The sequence below is a fragment of the Eleutherodactylus coqui genome, chromosome 13, assembly GCF_035609145.1.
Source record: "Eleutherodactylus coqui strain aEleCoq1 chromosome 13, aEleCoq1.hap1, whole genome shotgun sequence".
In the NCBI taxonomy this organism is placed as follows: domain Eukaryota; kingdom Metazoa; phylum Chordata; class Amphibia; order Anura; family Eleutherodactylidae; genus Eleutherodactylus; species Eleutherodactylus coqui.
This window is the reverse complement of record NC_089849.1, coordinates 125418001-125444246: the sequence shown is the minus strand read 5'-3', so window position 1 is coordinate 125444246 and position 26246 is coordinate 125418001. Positions and strand designations below refer to the sequence as shown.

Here is a 26246-nt window from a genome sequence, read left to right as displayed (position 1 = left end):
TAAGGCACATAGAAATAAGTTTTATTTATACTGTTGAATAGCAAAATCTCATTAAAAAGAAAATATAAAATCTATTCAAATATACTCTGTAAAAAAAGTCAAGAAAAAAACAACAAAACCCTCCTGCACCCCCAGGAGAAATTGGCATTTTGCTGTAAAACCCGCCCTGCAGTTCCATCTCAGGCAGATCGGTAACGATGAGAGTTGTGGTGATAAGATGAAGAGTCTTGTCACCGGAGGCCCTAAAAGTGGTTCCCCCCCTTGGCCTATAAGAGGCTCTCGGAGGCTCCTTGTGTGCAGTGACCTCTTCTTCCGCTTGTAGAGCTTGTTGGCCACTAGACACCTCTACGGCGCAATTATCTTTCTGCTATTATCAAGACAAAGTTTATTAATAAAGGAAGAATAAAAGGAAACCTCCATTAAAAGTCAGCCCCCTATTGAAATACTTAGAGAAACTTTAAGAACATTTTTTCAGAGACCAGTCAAGAAGTCTTTAGTGGATATCTCTTCATGTTAATACATTATCTCCATAATGCCATCATTCTCCCATAAAGCCCTGTCATTTACCCTGGTTGGGGGGGATGGGATATCTGTATGGCCTTTTTCTCCCCAAGTCCTCATTTGAACCCGATACCCTACATCTGCAGACTATCCTGTAACTGCAATTACTGATCTACTAGAACCCTACAACCCCCCTCATATACCAATGAAGTAGAGATTCAATGACTTTACTGATGCCTTTGGTTTCGTCCATGTAGTTACTTGCCTGCATCCTCTTGATGTGAGCACGGCCCTGTTTAGCATACGCCATGCCTCTATGTATCTCACATGCATCTGTGAGTACCTCGATGATATTAGTAAGCCAACATTTGAGTTAAGTCTGGGTGTCGTGCCTTAAAGGGGATTCACATCTGGATTGATATCACTAGACTTACAGGGGTTTATCAAAATAATGGCAACCCCTACAGTAGGTGACACTTCTCATTCTAGGTGCTTCCATTATTTAGATAAACCCTTTATATAACCAGTCCAGACCAAGTGGAACCCATAGACTTTTGCTTGTACCCATCCCCACCAGGAAACCAGCCTTAATCCTGTCCTACCTTTGAAAACCTTCAGCCTATATCCCACATTGAAGGGGAGGGTACAGCTCAGACATGGTCACATTACACGGCTGCCTCTGATGTGTGCCCAGAATAATTTCTTTATGCCCTACGCCAACCTCACTCTCCTTTCCTTCCTTGAGTTTTATTGCTATCAAAAATCCTAAACACTAAAAATTAAAAAAATTACAAAGCAATCATTGTGTCCGTAACCCAACTAGGTTGATTCTTCTATAAAGCTGCTCTATAAATGCCACATTTGAGAAACATGGAGGTAAAAAAAAAATTCAGTATGCACATTTGGCGGAAATGTTAATGTCCAACTTGTATGCCAACGTTGGCCTAGATCACTCCTCCTCCACCGCCTGCTCGTAGCAGCTCCCCTTTTTGTGCCTTCTCCGCCTCTGAAGCGGCTGCTCTCTATAGTCCTCCTCGTCACTTGCTGATCTTTCGCCCCTGTCTGCTTCACTGTCGTTTTCCTCCTCTTCAGAGTCAGACTCATCAGAGTTCTCTTCTTCCAGGTATCGATAGCCTCTGATTTTGTGGCGTGGGGAAGGAATCTTCGGGATTCGATGTGGCACCTTGAGATTAATCTTGTGCTCCATCCATAGGTATGAGAGGACAGATATCAAGGCAGAGGCCAGCACTAATCCCAGTTTGGCCTAGAGAGGCAAGAGATCAGACTACAGATTACTCTGGCTATTAATTAGGCCATGTTCCCTGTAGATTGTGAGAACATCCCTCGCAGACAGCATGCTGCGCTGTTATTTTATAGCAAACATGGAGTCCGTTAGATACATTATTTATCTTTCTAAATACTCTGTGCAAACTCTAGACCAGTGGTGGCGAACCTATGGCACGCGTGCCAGAGGCAGCATGCAGAGCCCTCCCTACTGGCACGCGCCGCCATCAACCGCTCACCACTAGTGAATACCGGCAGGGCCACGGCTCACCTGCCAATATTCACTCAGAGCATTGCTAGCCGTCTGATCGCGGTGCACTCTGTGACGTCAGAGTGCAGCCGGAATCCTCCTCCCCCGACTTCTCCTCTTAGGTTCCGCGAGAGTAGGAGGAGGCGGCGTCCAGCAGCACACTGACGTCACAGTGTGTGCCGGGTGCTGTATATTAACTTCTTCTTCCCCACTTCTGCCGCTATGGGGTGTCACTATTGCACTGGGGGCCACTGTGGGGTGTCACTGTTATACTGGGGGGCTTGTCACTATTATACTGGGGGGGGTCACTAATATAGCTAGGACCACCTGGGGGGGTCACTATTATCGCTAGGGCCGCTGTGGGGTGGGGGTCACTAATACCGCTGGGGCCCCTGTGGGGTGGCGGTCACTAATACCGCTGGGGCCCCTATGGGGTGGCGGTCACTAATACCGCTGGGGCCCCTGTGGGGTGGCAGTCACGAATACCGCTGGGGCCCCTGTGGGGTGGCAGTCACGAATACCGCTGGGGCCCCTGTGGGGTGGCAGTCACTAATACCGCTGGGGCCCCTGTGGAGTGGCGGTCACTAATACCGCTGGGGCCCCTGTGGGGTGGGGGTCACTATTACCCCCGGGGACGCTGTGGGTGGGGGTCACTAATACCACTGTGGGGTGGGGGTCACTATTACCGTTGGGGCCGCTGTGGGATGGGGGTCACTATTATCACTGGGAGGTGGGAGTCACAATTATCGCAGGGGCTGCTTGGGGTCACTATTATCGCTGGGGTGGGGGTGTTACTATTATCGCTGTGGTGGGGGAGTCACTATTATTGCTGGGGTGGGGTCACTATTATCACTGGGGTGGGGGTCACTATTATCGCTGAGGGGCCACTGTGGGATGTCGCTGTCATACTGGGGACCGCTTTGCGATATCGCTGTCATACTGGGGGCTGCTGTACAGGGGGTCGCTGTTATATTATCGTTGGGGCCGCTGTGGGAGGGTTCACTATCGCTGGGGCCGCTGGGGGGGCACTATTACTGCTGGGAGCGGAGGGGGGGCACTATTATAGCTGGGGTAGATTTACATGTGGTGGAAATGGGCAGGGCTGTTTCACAATAGACAGGGTGCAGATTTTGACTGCTTTTTGGATGCGGAAATGCTGCAAAATTTTCCACAGAAGTTTCCGCTGAGGATGTTCTGCAGTATTACCGCATCCAAAAAGCAGCCAAAATCTGCACCCGGTCTATTTTGAAGTGGCCCGCTCCTTTTTAGAACGGTGAGGGTAAAATCATACGTGGTGATAAGCCCCGCCCCCGACCTGTTGGCACTTTGCAGTAAACAGGTGGGTTTTGGGTTGCAGTTTGGGCACTCGGTCTCTAAAAGGTTCGCCATCACTGCCCTAGACTGTCATAAAGCAGCGAGCCCAACACCAATACTTCTTTTTGGGTTCAGGCATGTCTGGCGGATATTCGCACAGCGCCACCAGAGAGATTTAGTTTGACTATTTTATGTGAGTTCGTCCGTGTCAGAAGTTTAATAACATTTTGTATTGTAGAATTGCCTATAACTGTGATGGCTCACTGCATTGGATATATAGACACTGACTGCCTCACTGAGGAGTGCCAACTATCTGATTGGGTGAGGAGTGAGGAGGGCATTTAATGCGCACTATTCTTCTGTCCAGTTGGGAGTGTTGCCGTCACTGAAACGCAGTGTTATTTGCACATGGGCTGTGGCTCGCTCGCATTCACAGACACCTATTGAGGCCGTCCGGGATATAATAGAGCATGCTGCGATTTTTCTTCCACTTGTGGAATACCTAATTCGTACCCACAAGTGTGAAGGAAAATTTGAAAATATATCTTCAATGCCCGCGTTTCATCGCGGACTCAAAGTAATGGTGGACTGAAGAGCAGGTGTCTACAGACCTCCGCAGGACACAAGCAGTGAGACCTCTCAGCTGCAGCACACCATGCTGTAGACTACAAACGGGCCTTATCGCCCTTGTGCAGTGCAGAGGTTCCCGCGGCCATGAAGATACTGATAATTTCCTACCATCATGGGGAATCCGGACCACAGATACACAATAAATATCGCCAGTGCTTGGAGCCAGTGGTAGATGGTGAACACAAAGTCTTGGCGGCCCTTGTCCTCATAAAACACTCCTAGAAGAACTGGGGAAGAGAAAGGAGTCCCATGAAACCGAAAATGTACCAAGAAAAATATGTGCGCTCAACCAAACTTATTTAACGCAGCTCCGCCATTAGAAGGTTCCTCTGTACACATGTCCGCCAGGAGTCCAACAGCACAAGAAAGCCCACAGAAAGGAAAGGATGCTCCAGGTGAAAGAATCTTCTTTATTAAACGCACATAACGCCTAATAAATGGCACCGTGAAAACCCCGTTCACAGCTGAGATGGAGGTCACGGTACAAGAATAAGAACCACAAACCAATCAAATCTATTCATACCTTATGTGGGGGATGGAATATACATTATGGGTAATAAGTTATACAATTAGAATGATGTACAGAATAAGATACACATATATACACACATACAAATGACCTGCAGGAGGGAATCGAGGGGAAACTGATTAACCCTTTCCAATCCAATTTGTATCCTGGTTTTCCTAAGGGGCTTACTCTTTTTCTGCCGTTATACAACAGCGCTATCTGCTGGCTAAAGCCAGTACTGCATGAGGTGACACCTTGGATAGGCTCCCACAGCAGAGAGGCTGACAATATGCAGTAAGAGAACCCTGACGGACGTCTTCCAACATCGGAGCTGTGCAGCCTTAAATCATAATGTCTTCAGAGGTCAGACAGTGGATTGGAAAGGGTTAACATTTGAGGATGACACAAAGCTGGGAGGGATAGCTAACACTAGAGAAGAGAGAGAGTATTCAAAAAGATCTAGAAAAGCTCGCACAGTGGGCAGCGACTAACAGAATGGTATTTAACAAGGAGAAATGCAAAGTCCTACATCTGGGCAAGAAAAATGAAAAAAGCCACATACAGAATGAGAGGAATTGGGCTAAGCAGCAGCACATGTGAAAAAGACTTGGGTATACTAATAGATCATAGACTGAACATGAGTCAGCAGTGTGATGCAGCAGCCAAAAAGGCAAACACAATTCTGGGATGTATTAAGAGAAGCTTAGAGTCTAGATCACATGAGGTCATTATCCCCTCTACTCTATCTTAGTCAGACCTCATCTGGAATACTGGGTCCAGTTCTGGGCACCCCACTTTATAGAAGACATAGACAAACTGGAGCAAGTTCAGAGAAGAGTTACCAAGATGGTGAGCGGTCTGCAAATCATGTCCTAAGAGGAACGGGTAAAGGATCTGGGAATGTTTAGCAGAAGAGAAGGCTGAGAGGAGACTTAATAGCGGTCTACAAATATCTGAAGGGCCGTCACAGTGCAGAGGGATCAGCCCTATTCTCATCTGTACAAGGAAAGACTAGAAGCAATTGGGTGAAACTGAAAGGGAGAAGACTAGGGATGAGCGAACGTGTCCGTTACGGACACATCCGCACCCGGACACCGGCTTTGCCGAACACTGCAGTGTTCGCGCGTAAGTGTCCGGGTGCCGCCGGGGGGCGGGGAGATGCGCGGCGGCGCGGGCGGCAGTAGCGGGGAACAGGGGGGAGCCCTCTCTCTCTCCCTCTCCCCCCCACTCCCCGCCGCACCCCCCCGCGCTGCCACGGCGGCCCCCGAACTTTTTCGCCCGAACACTGAAGTGTTCGCAAAGTTCGGTGTTCGGGCGAAAAAGGGGCGGAGCCGAACGTGTTCGCTCATCTCTAGAGAAGACACAAATTAGATATTAGACAGTGAGGGGATCAATGAGTGGAACAGGTTACCACGGGAGGTGGAGAGTTCTCCTTCAATGGAAGTGTTCAAACAAAGGCTGGACAAATATCTGTCTGGGATGATTTAGTGATCCTGCACTGAGCAGGGGGTGGGACCCGATGACCCTTCCAAGGTTACCATTCTAGGAATATATATATATTTATTTATATATATACACTCACATAATTATATAGAAAATTATTTTAGAGCGACTGATATAAAAGTGAGCTCAGCCAATCAGAGGCAGCGCTTCCTGGAGGCGGGGATTTTCCAAGTTCTGACAAGAAAGAGATGCCTGAAGACAACTGCCTGGACCGGGTAGAAGACGTGGCGGAGCTGACAGCGCCTCTTAGGTGATGTATGTGTTTTTTTTGTTTTGTTATGCAGCTAGGGCTTATTTTAGGGCTTTTACAGTAGGATTTCCTACTGTCAAAGTTGCATCGCACCGCATGAAAACCGCGTTTTCGTACGATGCGATGAAGCACAAAGGAAGGATCCATAGGGAAACATGGGCTACAAAATATCGCAAATCGCGGCTGTATAGCGCACACCTGGATTTTGTAGTCTTGCAATTTCCCAGCCTACAAAACTCATGTGGAAGAACCAATAGGAAAGCAGGGGCTCTACAGGAAGATGCGCAATAAAAACCCTTATTGGTGGAAAATAAATAATTTTACATTTCTGCATCTACATATGCGTAACGTTCCCCTGCCCGCGCTGCTGAGGGCTCGGGTTTTGTGTGACGAGCTGTCGTTTTTATTGCTGTCATTTGGGGTTACATATGAGTTTTTAAAATTACTTTAACCCTTTCCAATCCACTGTCTGACGTCTGAAGACATTATGATTTAAGGCTGTACAGCTCTGATGTTGGAAGACGTCCGTCGGGGTTCTCTTACTGTATATTGCCAGCTTTTCTGCTGTCAAAGCCTATCCAATGTGTCACCTCATGCAGTACTGGCTTTAGCCAGCAGATAGCGCTGTTGTATAAAAGCAGAAAAAGAGTAAGCGCCCTAGGAAAACCAGGATACAAATTGGATTGGAAAGGGTTAATTGCATTTTTCTGGAGGCAAGATGTCTTGAAAGCCTCGTGGTCCATTTTTTTTTTTGCTTTTTTCATTGCATTTGCTGTGCAGGATTACAGGTCTGTTCAATTTTATTGCTCGGGTCATTATGGATGCAACAACACCAAATATGTGGCTTGGTTTTTTGTTTTTTTTTAACTATTTTTAAACTATTTTTTTGAACTCTAATGTTTTTGCATTTTTTTATGTCCCTGTAGGGGACTTGTACCTGCAATCTCAAGATCACTCAGATAATACACTGCAGTACCCTGCACCAATCCCCACTGGTGCAACAGGAGGCCGGCTGCCACTCTGGCTCCTGCTGCCAGTGGTGTGGGCTTAGTTCCTGGGCCTGTGCCATCTGTAGGATGTATGGATACGTTCATTCGTGGCAACCCCTTCTCACCCAAGATGTACACATATGCCTTGGGGTGGGAAGGGGCTAAAACATGTTGTCTCATAGAGACCACTTGCATGCCCAGAGTAATACTCCTATATAAATACTGGCAGACGGCAGCCATCTTGGATATAGCTCTTAGCTGACGGTTACATGTTCATGGCACCAGTTGTTCTATCATGTGATCTTACAACCACAACGCCTAACTTGTCTTTTACACGTCGCTACTTCCTCAAGAATGAAGTTACACAGAAATGTTTGCAAATAAGGGAGATGGAACAATACCTCTGCAGCGCCACCTACTGGATGGCAGCATTCCTGCAAGTCAATGTCCGACCCTTTATACAGATCTTTATAACAATGACTGAGAATTAAGGAGTGATATTAACCCCTCCCGGCCCGCGTCACAGGCCTCTCACCAGCCAAGCCAGGAGCCTCCTGCAGCCTGATGCAGAAACAGCGGTCTGTACAGATAGTCTCCGACTTGTGAACGTTCGAGTTATGAACTTCGTAAGCTGCGAACAATCTGTCCTGCACAGAATGATGTCAGGCTATGGCATTATATCATTCTGTACAGGGACCGGGCAGGCTTCTATCAAGCCTGTCCGGTCAGATCGCGGGGCACTATGCGGTGGCTAGGCACTCTGCATAGGCAGCCCCGGGGGCTTTCAGAAGGCCACCGGCTGCCTAGCAACTGCACAGCGCCCCGCGATCTTATAGCAGGACGCTGTACGGGACCCCTGAGCGTCGGGTGCCGGCTGTTTCTTACAGCGGACACCCGGCCGTAGCAGTTCCGACGAGCCGCTGTATGGAGCAGGATCCACCCGCGACTGCGGTCCATACAAGCAAATGTACTTGCGAACAGGCTCCTGGAACCTGCTCACAAGTAGGGCAGTACTTGTATATGGGTTCTGGCTTGTGCTCAATTCCCAATCATTGCTATAAAAAAATCAAAAAAACTGACCCACAACGCTTCTTAAAGGGGTTGTCCCGAGGCAGCAAGTGGGTCTATACACTTCTGCATGGCCATAATAATGCACTTTGTAATGTACATTGTGCATTAATTATGAGCCATACAGAAGTTATAAAAAGTTTTATACTTACCTGCTCCGTTGCTAGCGTCCTCGTCTCCATGGAGCCGACTAATTTTTGGCCTCCGATGGCCAAATTAGCCGCGCTTGCGCAGTCCGGGTCTTCAGCAGTCTTCTATGGAGCCGCTCGTGCCAGAGAGCGGCTCCGTGTAGCTCCGCCCCGTCACGTGCCGATTCCAGCCAATCAGGAGGCTGGAATCGGCAGTGGACCGCACAGAAGAGCTGCGGTCCACGAAGGTAGAAGATCCCGGCGGCCATCTTCAGCAGGTGAGTATGAAGACGCCGGACCGCCGGGATTCAGGTAAGCGCTGTGCGGGTGGTTTTTTTAACCCCTGCATCGGGGTTGTCTCGCGCCGAACGGGGGGGGGGGTTAAAAAAAAAAAAAACCCGTTTCGGCGCGGGACATCTCCTTTAAGTTCATCTTGCCTAGAGAAAAAAAAATCAATAATAGTGATTAAAAAAACCCAAAATGACACCAATAAAAACTACAGCTTATCGCACAAAGCACAAGGCCCGCACAGCCGCCCATGGGAAATAACGTTAGGAATTAGAGATGAGCGAACGTGCTCGGCCCCGCCCCTTTTTTGCCCGAGTACCGCGATTTTCGAGTACTTCCGTGGCGGCGTGGGGGGTTGCAGCGGGGAGTGGGGGGGAGAGGGAGAGAGAGGGCTCCCCCCTGTTCCCCGCTGCTACCCCCCGCACAGCCGCGCCTCTCCCCGCCCCCCGGCGCCCCCGAATCTTTACACGCGAGTACTGAAGTACTCGAAAATGGTGGTACTCGGGTGCGTAAGTACTCATTACGAGTACGTTCGCTCATCTCTATTAGGAATCTTCAAATGCAGGAATATAAAACATATATATTTTCCACCAATAAGGGTTTTTATGAATTGATGAATTTACACAATACACTTTTTATACCCCAAAATGGTGCCACTACAAACTACAGCTCCCCATGTGAACATAGAAGCCCCCCTGCGGCCGCGTCAGCGGAAGAACAGAAACGGTCTGGCTTCTGAGAAGTGGAGATGAAAACTCCCAAAACATTGTAGCCTCCATGGGGCCAACAATAGGCCGTGGCACTAAAGGGTTAAAAGGGCTTAAGATTTCCCGCAGTTTGGTTCACACTGCCGGACTTTGGATTTATAATGGGTTGTATTGTGGGGGGTGAATCTGCAGCCGGACCCCCACGCTACATGTGAACCCAGCCGAATACACGTCCCTTAGGGCTCCTCGTAACACATCATACCGGCTTAAAAAGCATCGAAGCCAGAAAAATAATCAGAACTCTGGAAATAAACAATACAAATAGAAGATCTTGTGTTTTTGAAGAGCCAATACTCACTGCTGACCCCGGTCTTGTTCAGGGCACTGCCAACACCCCACAGGATGGCCACCAAATACAGCAGGGGACTCTGGGACTGATCCCTGGGAGTTGGGCTCCAGAAAAACAGTCCGACCAGGAGACAGGAATGGAGTAACGGTCCGGCTGTCAACGGGATTTGTCGAGGAAGGTGGATCAAGGAGAGTCCGAGAGAAGAGAAGACGCAGGCAGACAGACCGTAAGCTGTGATGATATACGGAAGGTTCTCCAGTCCAATAGAGCACACCCCGTAACCCTGAAGGTCAAAGAGATAACAGCAAGGAGTAAGTATAGGACAGACACAAGAAATAGTATGTATCAGCGAACATCATGAGATTGGAGCATGTGACACATGTATGAGATGCAGACAAGCCCCTTGTAACCCCTGATGAATATCTACGGCATGGATCGTGCGCCCCTCCGTTTGTAATGTGGATACGTTGTATCTCTTTACATTGGTGGCAGTAGGACACAACCACATCTAACGGCATGGGTCACCTTCTGCTCATTGCTCTGCCCCAAGGGAGAAACTGGCAAATCAGGAGCAAGGAGGTAGGGCAAGGCAGTCTTGACCACCGCTGCCCCAGTGTGCTGGGCATCGGCTGGAGAGAAGGAAGAGTTAAATAAAGTTGCCATTTTTAGTGGTCATGTATGAGGAGTCCGATGAAAGGAGCCGGGCGGCTTCACTTCTCTCTATAATAAACCATCCGGGGCTGTAATAACTCTACCGCTACGATAGAGCTGGAAAACATCAGGCCGGCAGTTCAAAGACACTATTATCAAATGACTCTTCTTTTACCATACTCATCGGCCCGGATTTATCGAGGTGGGGGTCTCCTACATGTCAGGTGGTCCGAGGCGTTAACCCTCTAGTGTAGGAATGTATCCAGAAGGGAGGACTATCCTGGAACTAGCGAGTGTCTTCAAGGGGTCTTCACATTAGCCTTTAATATGCAGACCCCATGCATACTGCAGTGAGGGACGAGTAATACAAAACTGGACGAAGAGGGATGCCCTAAGTAAAGAATGCTTATTATACACATGGGGAGGCCAAAGCTAATAGCATTGCTAAATATCAGGTTACTGGAATATTACCCGACAGCTATGGTGTGTGTGACAGGATGTCGTAACTAGAGTATGCACACATAGGGGGTGGACAAAAATATGGAAACAGCATACAAAATGCATGCCTTAAGTTACATGACATTTAGAGAAGTGAGCATCTGCTGAGCAAAAAGGTTCTATTGGTCAGGAGTTTGAGCCACTCAGCTGCTGTTACCAGTCAGCTCCCAAATCCACCCAGAGCAGGGCAAGAAGTGAAGTAAATACAAATTTTGCAGTAAGGCCGGCTGCACAGGACCGGGTTGGATTTCGGATGTGGGATCCCACACCAGAACCCAACCCTGTGACCAGTGACCCGCATACCTGTCAGTTTCTGTGCTGCGAATGGTCCAGACGGCTCATCCTTGCACATGCGCCATACAGATTTTTTTTTTAAAACCCTGCTTTTTTGTATCATTGCCTAGCGTTGACGCGGAATCCGTGACCTTTTTGCAAAGTCAATGGAAACCGTCCACGCGGAGTCCGCTCAAAAATAGATCATGTTTAGAGATGAGCGAACGTACTCGGTAAGGCCGATTTCGCAATCGAGCACCGCGATTTTCGAGTACTTCACTACTCGGGTGAAAAGATTCGGGGGTCGCCGGGGGGCGTGGTGGACGGGGGGTAGCAGCGCGGAACAGGGGGGAGCTCTCTCTCTCTCCCCCCCCACTGCCCTCTGCAACCCCCCGCTCACCCACGGTGCCCCCCGAATCTTTTCACCCGAGTAGTGAAGTACTCGAAAATCGCGGTGCTCTATTGCGAAATCGGCCTTCCTCTGCGAGTGGAAATTCCGCAATGCAGATCCGGTCGTGTGCAGCCAGTCTAAAGCTCTCAGACAAGCAGGGGTCAAAGGGGCAGCTCAGTGCTAATGAATAAGACGCCATGCATTTCGTACGGTGTTTCCATATTTTTGTCCAGCCCCTGTATATGTACATGGTCAGCTACTGTATGTGTAGGTGAATGATAGATATGTGTAGGATGGCGACATCATCTCAAGGGACGGTGATTATGCTAAATGGTGTACGGTAATGCTCACTTGCCTGAAAAAAACCCCAAAAACTAACATCGTAACAACCAATCAGAAATCTAAAAATGTTAATTGGAAATCTTTTGGAAATAAGAGTTTCATTCAAATTCTTTTTTTTCAGCTTAAAAATAAATCCAGCGTCGTTCCGGCCGTCCGGGATGTAGTTTTTCCCGTTGCTTTGAATATTTTGGCTTCAAAAACTGCATTGTAGACGCCCCAAAAACTGCTGCTTTGGAAAGAGAAAGGAAGGAAAGCTGCGATCGTCCGTCCATCACTCACCAGAGCGAACCCGGTGCAGGCAAACAGGACCTCGAACCCCGTGTAGATGAAGTAGGGGCTCAGGCAGCGCAGGCGGTAGTCTCTGGCGTGCTTGAAGGGTAACTGGAATATGTTCCCCCAGCCGATGCTGCGGAGGTCGATCTCTTCAGCCGGGCGGTATGCAGAACCGCAGAGGATCAGGATCTGGAGAGAAGACAGCGGGTCAGATCCACTAATCCCATCTTACAACCGTTCGCCGACAACTCAGCCCTCAACGGGAATCTGCTTGCTTATCGCTAGTCGCTCATTTTACGTAGGCATGAAGATCACATTCGTCATTTGCCGGACCTCCCTGGCCCTCCAGACCCTCCTGACCAGCAATGGACTGAAGGAGACAAACTGGAAAAGACAATCTGCGTGTGAATGGACGGCGTTAAAAAGCACAACAACTGGTTCCCATGATTGCTTGCTCCATGCAGTAGGACCCCCCGGGCTCACACGGGCGTATCAGCCATCCGTATTACACCTGTATTTGTACGCACAGCATAAACCCTGTAGACTTGCACTGGGGACCGCACACGGGTTTGTCACGCGTGTATTTTACATAAGGGCAGCACGTCTTATTCTTCCGACAGTAGACTTGTGGTCGAGCCGCGACAGTTGTTTGTATTATGGGCGTATTAATGCGCTCGGCCTTAGGGCTCATTCACATGGGTGTATCACGAACCAAACGCATCCATTCAAGTTACTGGGCGCGTTAAAAATACGCTGTGAGACGCAAGAAGGCAGGAGAAATCCAGAGGGCCTCCTTGTAGGCATGAAAAGCGCACGCAAAAAACGCAGGAAGGACCAAAACCACAGGAAATATGAGCCATCTCAGTCACGGGCCGAGACGTCACATGTCCGTATTACTGAGCCTAAGGGCCGTGGAAAGTTGCGCTGTTCATTCCGCGTGGCTAATGCTGAACGGGGAGGCAGCTGGACTTGTAGGAACTCCGTCTGACTTTATATCATCTATTGCTTGCTTTACTTTGCGCCAAAATTTTGGTGTCATTTTAGCATTTAGTGTCCCAATTCAGACCACGGGCATCGGCGCACATAATACTAATCTTTATTTGTATAGCGCCAACATATTCCGCAGCGCTTACATAGACGGGAATACAGAAAGACAAAAGTACAAACATTACAGAACCGCGGTTACATAGTAATCAGCTGATGGAAACAATAGGGGTGCGGGTCCTGCTCCAACGAGCTTACATACTACAAGTAATGGGGTGATACAGAAGGTAAAGGGCTGGAGATGTGCACGGTATGGTGAGGTGGAGATGTGCACGGTATGGGGAGGTGGAGATGTGCACGGTATAGTGGGGTGGAGATGTGCACGGTATGGAGGGGTGGAGATGTGAGCGGTATGGAGGGGTGGAGATGTGAGCGGTATGGAGGGGTGGAGATGTGCGCGGTATGGCGGGGTGGAGATGTGCACGGTACGGCGGGGTGGAGATGTGCACGGTACGGCGGGGTGGAGATGTGCACGGTACGGCGGGGTGGAGATGTGCACGGTACGGCGGGGTGGAGATGTGCGCGGTACGGCGGGGTGGAGATGTGCGCGGTACGGCGGGGTGGAGATGTGCGCGGTACGGCGGGGTGGAGATGTGCGCGGTACGGCGGGGTGGAGATGTGCGCGGTACGGCGGGGTGGAGATGTGCGCGGTACGGCGGGGTGGAGATGTGCGCGGTACGGCGGGGTGGAGATGTGCGCGGTACGGCGGGGTGGAGATGTGCGCGGTACGGCGGGGTGGAGATGTGCGCGGTACGGCGGGGTGGAGATGTGCGCGGTACGGCGGGGTGGAGATGTGCGCGGTATGGCGGGGTGGAGATGTGCGCGGTATGGCGGGGTGGAGATGTGCGCGGTATGGCGGGGTGGAGATGTGCGCGGTATGGCGGGGCTGGAGATGTGCGCGGTATGGCGGGGTGGAGATGTGCACGGTATGGCGGGGTGGAGATGTGCACGGTATGGCGGGGTGGAGAGTGAGGGGTGCTATACACATAGACAATGTTCAGACATTAAGCCGTGTGGTGGTTGTATCGGTGTGACTGCATTGAGCGGTTGATAGCAGCTAGTAGGGGTTGCAGTCAGTAGGACAGGGAGCATGGTATCAGGCGGAGTACAGAGGGGTTTGTTTAGGGGGATGCGGTATGCCTCCCTGAAGAGGTATGTTTTTAGAGCACGCCTGAAGTTTTGTGTGTCAGGGATTGCCCGGATAGTTTTGGGGTAGCGTGTTCCAGAGGACTGGTGCTGCTCTGGAGAAGTCTTCGAGGTGGGAATGAGAGGTTCAAATTAAAGTGGGTGGTGGATTGAGATTGAGATGAGGGATACAATTTAGGGCGGCGCTGCGCTGTGGAGGGCTTTATGGATGAGGGTGGTGAGTGTGAATTGTATTCTGTATTTGCCGGGCAGCCAGTGCAGTGACCGGCACAGGACAGAGGCATCCGAGTAGCGGCTGGACAGAATGATGAGTCTGGCTTGCCACCTTTGTCACGAAAAAATACTGGCCATGGTAAAAAGGGGCGTAACTTGGGGGCATGGCTTATCACGCCATTTTTTCCCCTCCTTTATCTCCTGGATCCCGTCCAGCAGCTGTGCGCATGCGCGGGATCCAGGCCAGATTGTTCTCGCGAGTAGATGACGTTTAGTGTGAACTACACACTATATACTCGCGAGAACACGCTGCAGAAGCTCGTATACAATCTACACATATATAATTATATACATGAGATATCCAGGTTACCCCACCATGGTCCATATCAGTATATACAGGAGATATACCTCCCCTGTATACAGTGATGCTGATGTAATATATGTAAGATATGTAATGATGTAAGATATGTCCTGTATGTAATTATATGTACATGCAGTACATGGTACATACCTCGTACTGCATGTACTGCTCCTCCGCTCTCCTCCTTGGCTACCGACACTGTCACTGCAGCGCCGGCCGGACATCCATTCTCCTGACCCCCACACATCACACACACACAGCTCTACTCCATCCATCCTGACCCCCACACATCACACACACACACAACTCCACTACATCCATCCTGATCCACAGACATCACACACACAGCTCCGCCACATCCATCCTGATCCCCAGACATCACACACACAGCTCTGCTACATCCATCCTGATCCACAGACATCACACACACAGCTCCGCCACATCCATCCTGATCCACAGACATCACACACACAGCTCCGCTACATCCATCCTGATCCCGAGACATCACACACACAGCTCCACCACATCCATCCTGATCCCCAGACATCACACACACAGCTCTGCTACATCATCCTGACCACCACACAAAGCTCCACTCACTCCCTCCCTCCATCCAGACCCCCACAGCTCCAAGACAGAGACAGAGACACACACAGACAGACAGACACACACACACACAATCTTACATTTACTGAGCTCCCCGTGGTTATGTGATCCCTGACTACTCCCACACAGGTTATCACATGACATGACATTATCGGAGGTCCTGGAAGCTGCCGGCTCTCAGGTTTGTGTTTCCCCTGATTTCAGGACTGCCAGAGGAGGGTTAACCAGCGCTAGGGGGCAGTGCAGGATCTGAAAATACCAGCCTGTAATAGGGCCAGTAAAAAAAAAATACCGGCACCGGCCTGACAGAAAAAATACCGGCCAGGCCGGTGGATTACTGGCCAGGTGGCAACCCTAACTGCCGCATACCGGACGGATTGGAGGGGTAGAGTCTGGTGCAGGGGAGGCCGATCAGCAGCGAGTTGCAATAATCGAGCCGGGAGTGGATGAGGGCGACAATAAGCGTTTTTAGCGCGTCTACAGTGAGAAAAGAGCGGATTCTTGCGATGTTCTTGAGGTGCAGCTGACATGTTCGTTGTCAGTTTTAGAGAGGTTTAGTTTTAGGTAGAGAGAGGACATAGTGTTAGAGACAGCAGACAGACAGTTAGTGATATTTTGGAGTAAAGGTGCAGAGATGTCACGGGAAGAGGTGTATAGCTGGGTGTCATCAGCGTACAGGTGGTATTGGAGGCCAAATCTCCTGATGGTTTGTCCAATAGGGGCTGTGTAGATGGAGAAAAGGAGGGGGCCGAGGACAGAGCCCTGGGGGACCCTAACAGCGAGGGGAAGAGGAGGGGGCCGAGGACTGAGTCCTGGGGGACCCTAACAGCGAGGGGGAAGAGGAGGGGGCCGAGGACCGAGTCCTGGGGGACCCTAACAGCGAGGGGAAGAGGAGGGGGTCACGGACTGAGCCCTGTGGGACCCCAACAGCAAGGGGAAGAGGAGGGGGCTGAGGACCAAGCCCTGGGGGACCCCAACAGCAAGGGGAAGAGGAGGGGAGGTAGAGCCAGCAAAGGAGATGCTGAAAGAGCGGTCAGATAGGTAGGAAGAGAACCAGGAGAGGGCAGTATCCTTTAGGCTGATGGAGCGAAGCATACTGAGGAGGAGTTTATGGTCAACAGTGCCAAATGCTGCAGAGAGATCGAGGAGGATCAGTAGGGAGTAATCGCCCCTCGATTTGGCTGTCAGTAGGTCGTTTGACACTTTAGTCAGGGCAGTTTCTGTCGAGTGCAGAGGGTGGAAGCCGAACTGTAGGGGGGCAATAAAAGAGTTTTCTGACAGATAGCCTGTAAGGCGGGCGTTAATCAGGCGTTCTATGTGGGCTGTGTGTATTTTTGCACATTCATATCGTGCGTATTTTTGTGCACAAGCTTGCTCCTACTGATTTCAATGGGCAATCTCGTTAAATTGGTTTAATATGTGCTACGTCCGTCCGCAATATGGACGAGGATAGAACATACTGCGTATTTTGTTTCACAAACGAAATGCACCCGTGTGAAATCAATGGGTTACTTTCTCTGCGTATTGAACGCACAAATATTGCATGTGCAAATCTGCCCGTGTGAAGGCGGCCTTCCAGCAGTTACAGCGGCTTCCCTCTACATGTGAGCAGGATTTAATCCCATTCACTGTAATAGCAAATGTTTCCACTGTGGATTTTCCAGACCATTTCCGCTGCAGAAGATCCACATATTTTCCGCCACGTGCGAACGCACCCTAAATCAGTCCTCTTTTCCAGTAAAGCTCAACCACTTGTCTCACAAGGAGCAGAAAGTATCCAAAACTCATGATGAATGTGGCACAAAGTGCGCAGGTCTGTTTTTAAAAGCAAATTACAGTGACTCTCCGGTCCTGGACAAACAAAGATGTCCGCACCGCTTCTCCGACTACCTGATGCACGCTGTGTACTAATATGTATGATTTCTCTAAGACACTAGACGTGGCCTTGGTTGGCCAGTACTTTTTAGGTGAGCAGCATTGGTCAGTCAGAGCAGCATGTTGGGTCTTCGGCTACCGATACCTGCTGGCAGGTGGTGCGACCATTGGTGTCCAGGACCGGAGGGTCACAGTAAACATTCTCGTGCATTCAGTTTAGTAATCTCCTCCATTAAAGAGGTTGTCCCACCAAAGCAAGTTATCCCTCATCTACAGTGGGGACCCCCACTGATCCTTAGAATGGAGCCCCCGCCGCTCTGAGAGTGCTGGCAATGGAGAACGCGTATTCACTATAATGGGACCACTGGAAATAGCCAATAGTAGTCCCATCAGAGTCAATGAAGAAGCGGCGCACATTCTCTACTGTCCACACTTTAAGATATACTGGGGTCCCAGTGGTCGGACCCCTACTGATCAGGTATCCGCCATCTGGTGGAATAACCTACTTTGGTGATGCAACCCCTCTAAGCATCATACACATACTCACAACAGACAAGAAGCGTTTCGCTCCTCTTACCAGTAGCATGGATGACAGCGCGACCAGCATGAGGGCGCTCTCCATATAAATGAGATCCACGCTGGAAGGCAGAGACTGGAGGACGGTCACATTAAACCCTGGAAGAATCCCATGGGGGATGGAGGCACCTGCAAAGAGATCAGGAAATGCACTGCAGTGGTCCTTGCACTAAGCCAGTATAGCCGGCGGTGGTGTTGTGTTTGGCGCGGCTCTTACAAACGGAGGCAGAAACAGAATTTCCTTTGTTATAGAAGATAAACTTACTTATTGGAACGTGTCTGATATCTCTCCATAGAAGTATTGGGACTTCTAATGCTACGTATTTAACCAAAATTCATACTAACGTAATACCAATCTGCACTTTCCTCTCAGTACACCGCGCATGCGGGGTCAGGTACACCTCCCCACTTCCCTCAGGGTGACAAGGCACTTCGCACCCCATCATTACTGTCCACCATCCTTGTATTACGTCATGCTCATCGCAGCACTCCGCCACCAGATGTAGGAGCTCGGTGTCGCTGCAGACTCACGCGTACTGCAGGCAAGAATCAACATCCCAAAGACACTTCTGTCTCAAGTGCATCTCATCATCTTGCTTTGGCGCGTAGCACTGCAACCCCACACTGCCCGCTCCCTGTCACATGACTTTGCACATTAATGAAAATCTTCTAACTCCCTTCATGTTACTCAACTAACGACAGGTCCAGCAGAACTACAACCCCCCTTGGGAAGATGCTCCCCCAGTCCGTAAACATCCGCCATAGTCTATCGTTGTTGGACCGCTCTTACATATCTCACAGCTTCTTCTAGGCTCTCCAATCCACATCACTGTTGTCGCTCTTTTCATGCACTGCTCCCCTGGTATGGGGTAGCACCTTGGTCCTCGCGGTGGCGGATGCTACTTCCTAGTTGTCTCTGTAGTCTGCCCCTTCTTACAGTCCTGGGGCCCTTCTATGTGCCAAGCAGCACAGACTGTTGCTGGCACCGAATCTCACAGCTACAATTCTATAAAAGTGGCCAATATGGCTGCTGGCTGTCCTCTAGGGCCAGGTGGGGCCTAACTGTGTTCTACACTATGTCCATACAGTGGGGCAGTCTTCTGGGTGGGGATGTGCTACCTACTATACAGGGGTTAGGCCTCCTCTTCAGCCTCATCGGAGGCCACAACAAATAGTGCCATCCAGTGCTCTTCAGCCTCTTCGGCCTGCCCTTCCTGGCTGTGGCTCCTTTGTCTAGCAGAGGCAACCTTGACACAGCGCCTCAGCGCCAACAACACAGGTGCTGGCAGGTACCTTCTGTCTCTTACAACCCCCCTATCCTGGCTGCATCTCAGACCAGGAGGGGGTGAGGTCTCACGCCGCCGTATGCCGCTCTATAAACAGTAAGGGGGCAGCAGGCAGCTCCTCTGCCATACAAGGGGGCGCTCACTTACCGCACTGCTTGACATCGCATAATGTGTGGTTGAAGCTGTATAAGAATTTGCTGAGGAAGAAGTAAACCGGGAACTGCGATATCGTAAAGCAGAGCTGGGAAGAGAAAAGAACGCTGGATGAACTTCAGGAATACTAGACAGAGTTCTGAAAGCTCCGACTGTGGTCACTCACATGGAAAATAGAGAAGAAAAGGCTCTGAAATATGATGATGTACTTGGTGCTGGCTCCACGCGGCAGGCGCCGCTGCTCTCCAATCTTCTCCTCTTTGTAATTAACAAACTCATAATATCTTTGAGCCATCCTGAATGATAAAAGTAACAGCAAGTTCAGAGATTGATGCCCAAAGAGGTCCAGTAGGCTTCCTCCTAGATAATGCAGGGCTCTGGTGGCCTCATATAAAGGTAGAGCCGGTTGGTCTCTTGCACTCACGATGAAGTGATAGCAGTCTTACCTGGTAATGTAGTTGCCTATGGATGCCCAGAAAGGAACAATCATGGCACCGATGACTGTAGCAGACGGGACGAGTGTGTAGTATCGCTCCCAGTAGTTGGTGGAGACAAACAACGCATAGATCCCAGAGGACAGGAACAGCATCCACTTGGTACCAAAGTACCTGCAAAGAAAGCTCTGGTGAGACGGGCAACATCCATGGAGCCGACTGGTTGGAGCACCGGAGTGAATACAAAGCATTTCAAGAGCTACAACTAGGTTTGTTAAAGCCTCCTTAGCCGCTTGGAGACCACTTAGATGGATCCACTCTCTTCCTGGTCATATCAGCAAGTGCTTTCACGGATAATCTTTTTATAGAAGTTAGCAAACCCTAAAAATCATTGAAGGTCTTGAGGCTTTGTGACTGAACCCATGCAGGAATAGCTTCAATATTAACTGAGTCCATTTTGAACCCCTGGAGAGTAGGGGCAGACTAGCCATACAACCCAACGAAGAAATTTCTGGTGGGCCAGTTGGGCCATGGGGCCAGTGGAGGGGAGGAACATTTTTTTTTAAAGTTATACTCCCATGTGTTGCTCCTCCGGCTGCCTGCCTCTGCAGTCTGTGCCCGCACAGTTTACTCACTGAGTTTCAGGTAGAGCGATCATGTGATGATGGGCATTATTACTGAGTGGGGGCCTATAGGGGGAATTATTACTAAGTGTGAACCTTTAGGGGGACATTATTACTGAGTGGGGGCCTATAGGGAGCATTAATACTGAGTACGGACCTATAGGGGGCATTATTACTGAGTGGGGGCCTATAGGGGGAATTATTACTAAGTGTGAACCTATAGGGGACATTATTACTGAGTGCGAACCTATAGGGGAAATTATTACTGAATGGGGGCCTATATCGGGCATTAGCACTGAGTGCGAACCTATAGGGGGCATTATTACTGAGTGGGGGCCTATAGGGGGAATTATTACTAAGTGTGAACCTTTAGGGGGACATTATTACTGAATGGGGGCCTATAGGGGGCATTATTACTGAGTGGGGGCCTATAGGGAGCATTAATACTGAGTACGGACCTATAGGGGGCATTATTACTGAGTGGGGGCCTATAGGGGGCATTATTACTGAGTGCAGCCTGTGAGAGGCATTATTACTAAGTAGGGGCTTATATGGGGCATTATTACTGAGTGGGGGCCTATAGGGGGAATTATTACTAAGTGTGAACCTATAGGGGACATTATTACTGAATGGGGGCCTATAGGGGGCATTATTACTGAGTGCGAACCTATAGGGGACATTATTAGTGAATGGGGGCCTATATCGGGCATTAGCACTGAGTGCGAACCTACAGGGGGCATTATTACTGAGTGGGGGCCTATAGGCGGCATTAATACTGAGTGCGAACCTATAGGGGGCATTATTACTGAGTGGGGGCCTATAGGGGACATTATTACTGAGTGCAGCCTGTGAGAGGCATTATTACTAAGTAGGGGCTTATATGAGGCATTATTACTGAGTGGGGGCCTATATAGGACGTCACCTGTGATCGCTGGATGTAACTTACTGTAATCATTTATACGGTCTGCCAAGTGCCTGTGTATAGGAGAAATGAGCAGCAAGAGCAGATTAACTCTTTGCTTTCACTGAGGAGACTTCTGTCCGTTCCTTCTGTGTACCGCTGTGTTTCCCTATCAGTGTGTTATAAGTGACATGGCATTCCATAGTAAGCTATATAATACAAGTGTACATGCTAACCTGATAAGGACAGGAGTATACAGCAGCGCAACAATTGGGGTGACGTTGATCCCCATCAGCATCTTGTTATCAATATCCTGCAGTCCCATGTTACCGTACTTCACTTCTCTGTAAGTTTCATCATAATGTAAGATCAGCTGCATCTCAAGGAGTCCTGGAAGAGAAGGAGCAGGCCATGAATTATCGCAGCGCACGTCCCTATTCTAACTGTAAGCTAAATCCCAGCGTGCAGGAAGGTCTATGAGACACGTGTAACGCCCATCAGAGAGGGGACGTAATAGATAAAACGGAGAATAATGTACTAAAGACACAACTAAGGGCACAGAAGCCGTGGGGACCGGGTGTGGGGCCGCCAGGGAAAGGAATGGACACAACAAATATATAAGAGAACATGTCTTCTCCTTGGGCTGGGTCTAGACAATATCAGTTATCAAGCCAAACCCAATAATCTACCAAGATAAAGAAGATGGATTTAAACCAAAGAGACTGGATGTTAGATTCAATTATAAGCAACAAAAATGACTCTTAGGGATGTAACATAGTAACATAGTTTGTAAGGCCGAATGAAGACAATGTCCATCTAGTCCAGCCTGTTATCCTCCTGTGTTGTTGATCCAGAGGAAGGCAAAAACCTCAAGAGGCAGAAGCCAATTAGCCCATTTGGGGGGAAAATTCCTTCCCGACTCCCTAATGGTAGTCAGACTAATCCCTGGACCAACCCCTAATAGTTCCCACCTGCCTGTATACCCGGATTAACAATTAACCTTGGATTTATATCCTGTAATATTCTTCCGCTCTAGGAAGACATCAAGTCCCCTTTTAAACTCCTCCATGGATTTTGCCATCACCACATCCTCCGGCAGAGAGTTCCACAGTCTCACTGCTCTTATAGTAAAGAACCCCCTTCTATGTTGGTGATGAAACCTGCTTTCCTCTAATCGTAGCGGATGTCCTCTCGTTACCGTCGCAGTCCTGGGTATAAACAGATCGCGGGAGAGATCCATGTGTTGTCCCCTCATGTACTTATACATGGTTATTTGGTCGCCCCTTAGCCATCTTTTTTCTAGAGTAAATAGTCCCAGTTTTGGTGCCTCTCTGGGTATTCCAGTCCCGTCATTCCATGTATTAGTTTAGTTGCCCTTCTTTGAACCCCCTCCAGCACTGTAACATCTTTCCTGAGCACCGGTGACCAGAACTGTATGCAGTATTCCATGTGAGGCCCGACTAGTGCCTTATATAGTGGGAGGATAATGTTCTCATCCCTCGCCCCTATACATCTTTTAATGCACCTCAAGACTTTATTAGCTTTTGCAGCAGCTGACTGGCATTGGTTACTCCAGTTTAGTCTACAATCCACTAGTACCCCCAGGTCTTTTTCCATATCACTTTTCCCTAGCAGTACCCCATTTAGTGTATATTGGTGACATCCGTTTCTCCTGCCCATGTGCAGAACCTTACATTTATCAACATTGAACTTCATTTGCCATTTCCCCCCCCCAAGCCCCCAGCTTATCTCGGTCCGTTTGTAGCCGCACATTGTCCTCCGTTGCATTAATTATATTGTATAATTTTGTATCATCTACAAATATTGATATTTTGCTGTGCAGCCCCTCTATCAGGTCATTGATAAATATGTTGAACAGAGTGGGGCCTAATACTGAAGCCTGTGGCCCCCGCTAGTGACGGTGGCCCAATCAGAGTATGAGCCATTTATTACCACCCTCTGCTTTCTATCTCTGAGCCAGTTCCTTACCCAGATACACACGTTTTCGCCCAATCCGAGCTCCTCATTTTGTATATCAGCCTATTATGTGGCACGGTGTCAAATGCTTTAGAGAAGTCCAGATATACGAGATCAATAGACTCTCCCAGGTCCAGCCTAGAGCTTACTTCATGGTAGAAGCTGATCAGATTGGTCTGACATGATCGACCCTTCATGAACCCATGCTGGTGAGGAGTTATTCCGTTGTTCTCCTTGAGGTATTCTGGGACAGTGTCTCTCAGAAACCCCTCAAATATATCTCCAGTTACTGAAGTGAGACTGTGTATGAATGTGGAGCCCAAATTGATGAATCTCAGATACAGCTCAGTGTTACTCATCTCGACGCGTTTCACCGCAGGGTAAAGTAGATCTTCAGGAGGTTAAAGAGTTCAGTTAAAGACAGCAGATCACGGCAGCCTTGCTGGACATAGTGAGTCTGAGTCTATGATGATCAAAGATAAACTCTGAGGGTATTACTCTATCTGGTGAGCTAGTGCTTCTGCACCAAATGTGTACGAGTAACAATCACCCATCCACTCCAGTGCCTGGGGAATAATCCTGACATTTACATGCCAGCCTCCACTTAATATTAGAGCTGGCACGGATTAGTAATCACAGGAGCTATCTCAGGGCACAATCACCCCAATTCAGGATTTCCCCCAGATCAAACAATAAAAAAGAAGTGAGACCACTGGTCTTGATGGTAGGCCAGGGTGTAAGACCAGTGCTCTCACTTCTTTTTTATTTTTTGATCTGGGGGAAATCCAGAATTGGCAGACGCACGCGCAAAAGCCGCAGATTGCCCGGATAATTTAAAATCCCCCTGCTCCTGGCTACCAAACTTAGCTAAGAGCCTGGATATTTCACGGGGGGCCGCAGTACTCTGTCCCTGGTCACGTGATCGTCACTGTCCAATGGATAACAGCGATCACGTAGAAGTAAAAAAAGTTAAAATTTCTCCTCCCATCACGGATTCGATCCATGAAGGGAGGTGAAATTACTTACAGAAGGCCTCTGGTGATGTCCTCTGATGGGATCTTCATCCACAGAACTTTCCCCAACTTCGGCGCATGCGCCCCTTGGCAAAATGGCGGATGCAATGGGGAGGGCCCAGGAAATTGAAAATCTTTTGATGAGCGACTGTCTGTTTACACGAGGCGATCAGTCGTTCAGTTTTTATGCCTGCAGAAACTGAACAATGAACAAATGAATCATTCGCCGTTCAGTCGTGCGAGCATTTAGACTAAACGATAGCCATTCAGATTTTCGCTGATCGTGGGAATCTGAACACTTTCTTGGCCGGGGAAGGAAGGTGGTGGGGGTAAGGGCCCTAAGGTCTCCCTCACACAGGGCGTTTGCAAAACGCTGCCCATTCATTTTAATGGGAGACTCAGCCAAAAATGCCCAAAGATAGAACATGCAGCGTTTTCCAAAGCAACGTTTTCAGCCTTCTGTGAGGGAGGCCTTAGATTCTAGAATTAAGGACACTCGCAGTATGGAATATCTCACGTCTACTGGATACGTTTGATAATCTTGAAATGGTTTGGAGTCACTTATTGGGACACTTCTGGATCTCACTAGGCAACCCCTATAACCCTCCCCTTTTATGACCTTTTAGTATTCAGATTTGATTGGAAGATGATAACGATCATAGTTATATACTATACTGGTGGAAATTTAAAGGATTACACCAGACAGTTGCAGACAATGTATGACATTTGGATCAAAGTCTCTCTATTTGAAGTATAGCACAAGAGAAGATGAGGGGTGTCGGTGCGCTAGGACAGGAGACCCAGGATAGCAGGCAAAACTTATTTTGGTGACGCATTTCAGTACCAGAATGGCATCTTCCTCAGGCCAGTTAACCGATGAACGACTGCCTGTTTACATCAGTTACATCAAGGTGGAAGGTGCATCACCAAAGTACATTTTGCCTGCTTTCCTGGGTCTCCTGTTATTTAGGGTCTCTATAATGAAAGTAACAACATGGCAGATTTGTGGGGGACGGTTCACCGGCAGGCGCGGCTGTGTGCGTCATCGCGTGGTTTGTAATTGGCTATAAGAGTTGGGTTCCCATGCAGAGAGTTGGTTGATGATTTTTACAGAAGTAGCATGGCTGCGCAGTGCGTGCCACAGAGGCCTGAACCAGCTTGATGCCGCGGAGTGTGCAGAGCAGCAGGCGAGAGGAGACCGATCCAGCATTGTGGAGAATTGCCCTGAAGAGTGCGGAGCTGTTACCCAAGTACCCCCAGATTCCATCAGAATTGCTGGATGACAAGTGAACTGGCTATAGCGAATGCCAAGCCAGTCCAATGTTTACACCAGTCAGTAATGACCAGTATACCGCTGTTTCCACGTTCATCTCCAGTAAAAGAACTGTTTAGGTAACATGTGGCATTACTTGCTTGCTGCTGTGCCATCTCGCCTGACCCCATGACACCAGCCATAACCGACATGACTCTGTTAAGGCTCCAGGTGATTCGCACCAGCATGGTGTTGCAGCAGTAGCCGGTCCAGAACCGGTTGGCCCATCTGGTGAGCCAGCAGTCGGCACTTAGTTATTACGGGTAACTAAAGATTATAAGATAGCATCAAGGATAAGGATTCCCTTGCTAAGTCATATTCACCATACCTAGGTAGACGCCATATGTCAGAGCAGCTCCCAGACTTGCAGCTATAACGCTTTTCACGGTCAGAAATCTCTTCCGTCTGTAGTAGCGCTTCTCCTCGGCTTCCTCGTCATAATCTGCATTGTTACCCAAGAATTCTTCCAACTGCTCAAACATAAAGACTTTATTAATATAATCAGCGAGTTATGCCAGCTACAACATGA

The 26246-nt window shown here is 49.1% G+C and overlaps 1 protein-coding gene across 2 annotated transcripts in view; it reads right to left on the bottom strand.

The window, feature by feature from the left end:
* UNC93B1 (unc-93 homolog B1, TLR signaling regulator) overlaps positions 1 to 26246 on the bottom strand; it is a 42723-nt gene continuing 16477 nt past the window's right edge. For both annotated transcript variants that reach the window (XM_066588103.1, XM_066588104.1), the window contains exons 3-12: positions 26046 to 26187; positions 21652 to 21805; positions 19904 to 20065; positions 19624 to 19753; positions 19452 to 19545; positions 18020 to 18147; positions 12204 to 12386; positions 9779 to 10052; positions 4088 to 4206; positions 1 to 1765 (exon numbers count right to left, since the gene is read on the bottom strand). In XM_066588103.1, coding sequence (XP_066444200.1) covers positions 1451 to 1765; positions 4088 to 4206; positions 9779 to 10052; positions 12204 to 12386; positions 18020 to 18147; positions 19452 to 19545; positions 19624 to 19753; positions 19904 to 20065; positions 21652 to 21805; positions 26046 to 26187 — 1701 coding nt within the window. In that variant the 3' untranslated portion in view covers positions 1 to 1450. The remainder of the gene's footprint in view (positions 1766 to 4087; positions 4207 to 9778; positions 10053 to 12203; positions 12387 to 18019; positions 18148 to 19451; positions 19546 to 19623; positions 19754 to 19903; positions 20066 to 21651; positions 21806 to 26045; positions 26188 to 26246) is intronic.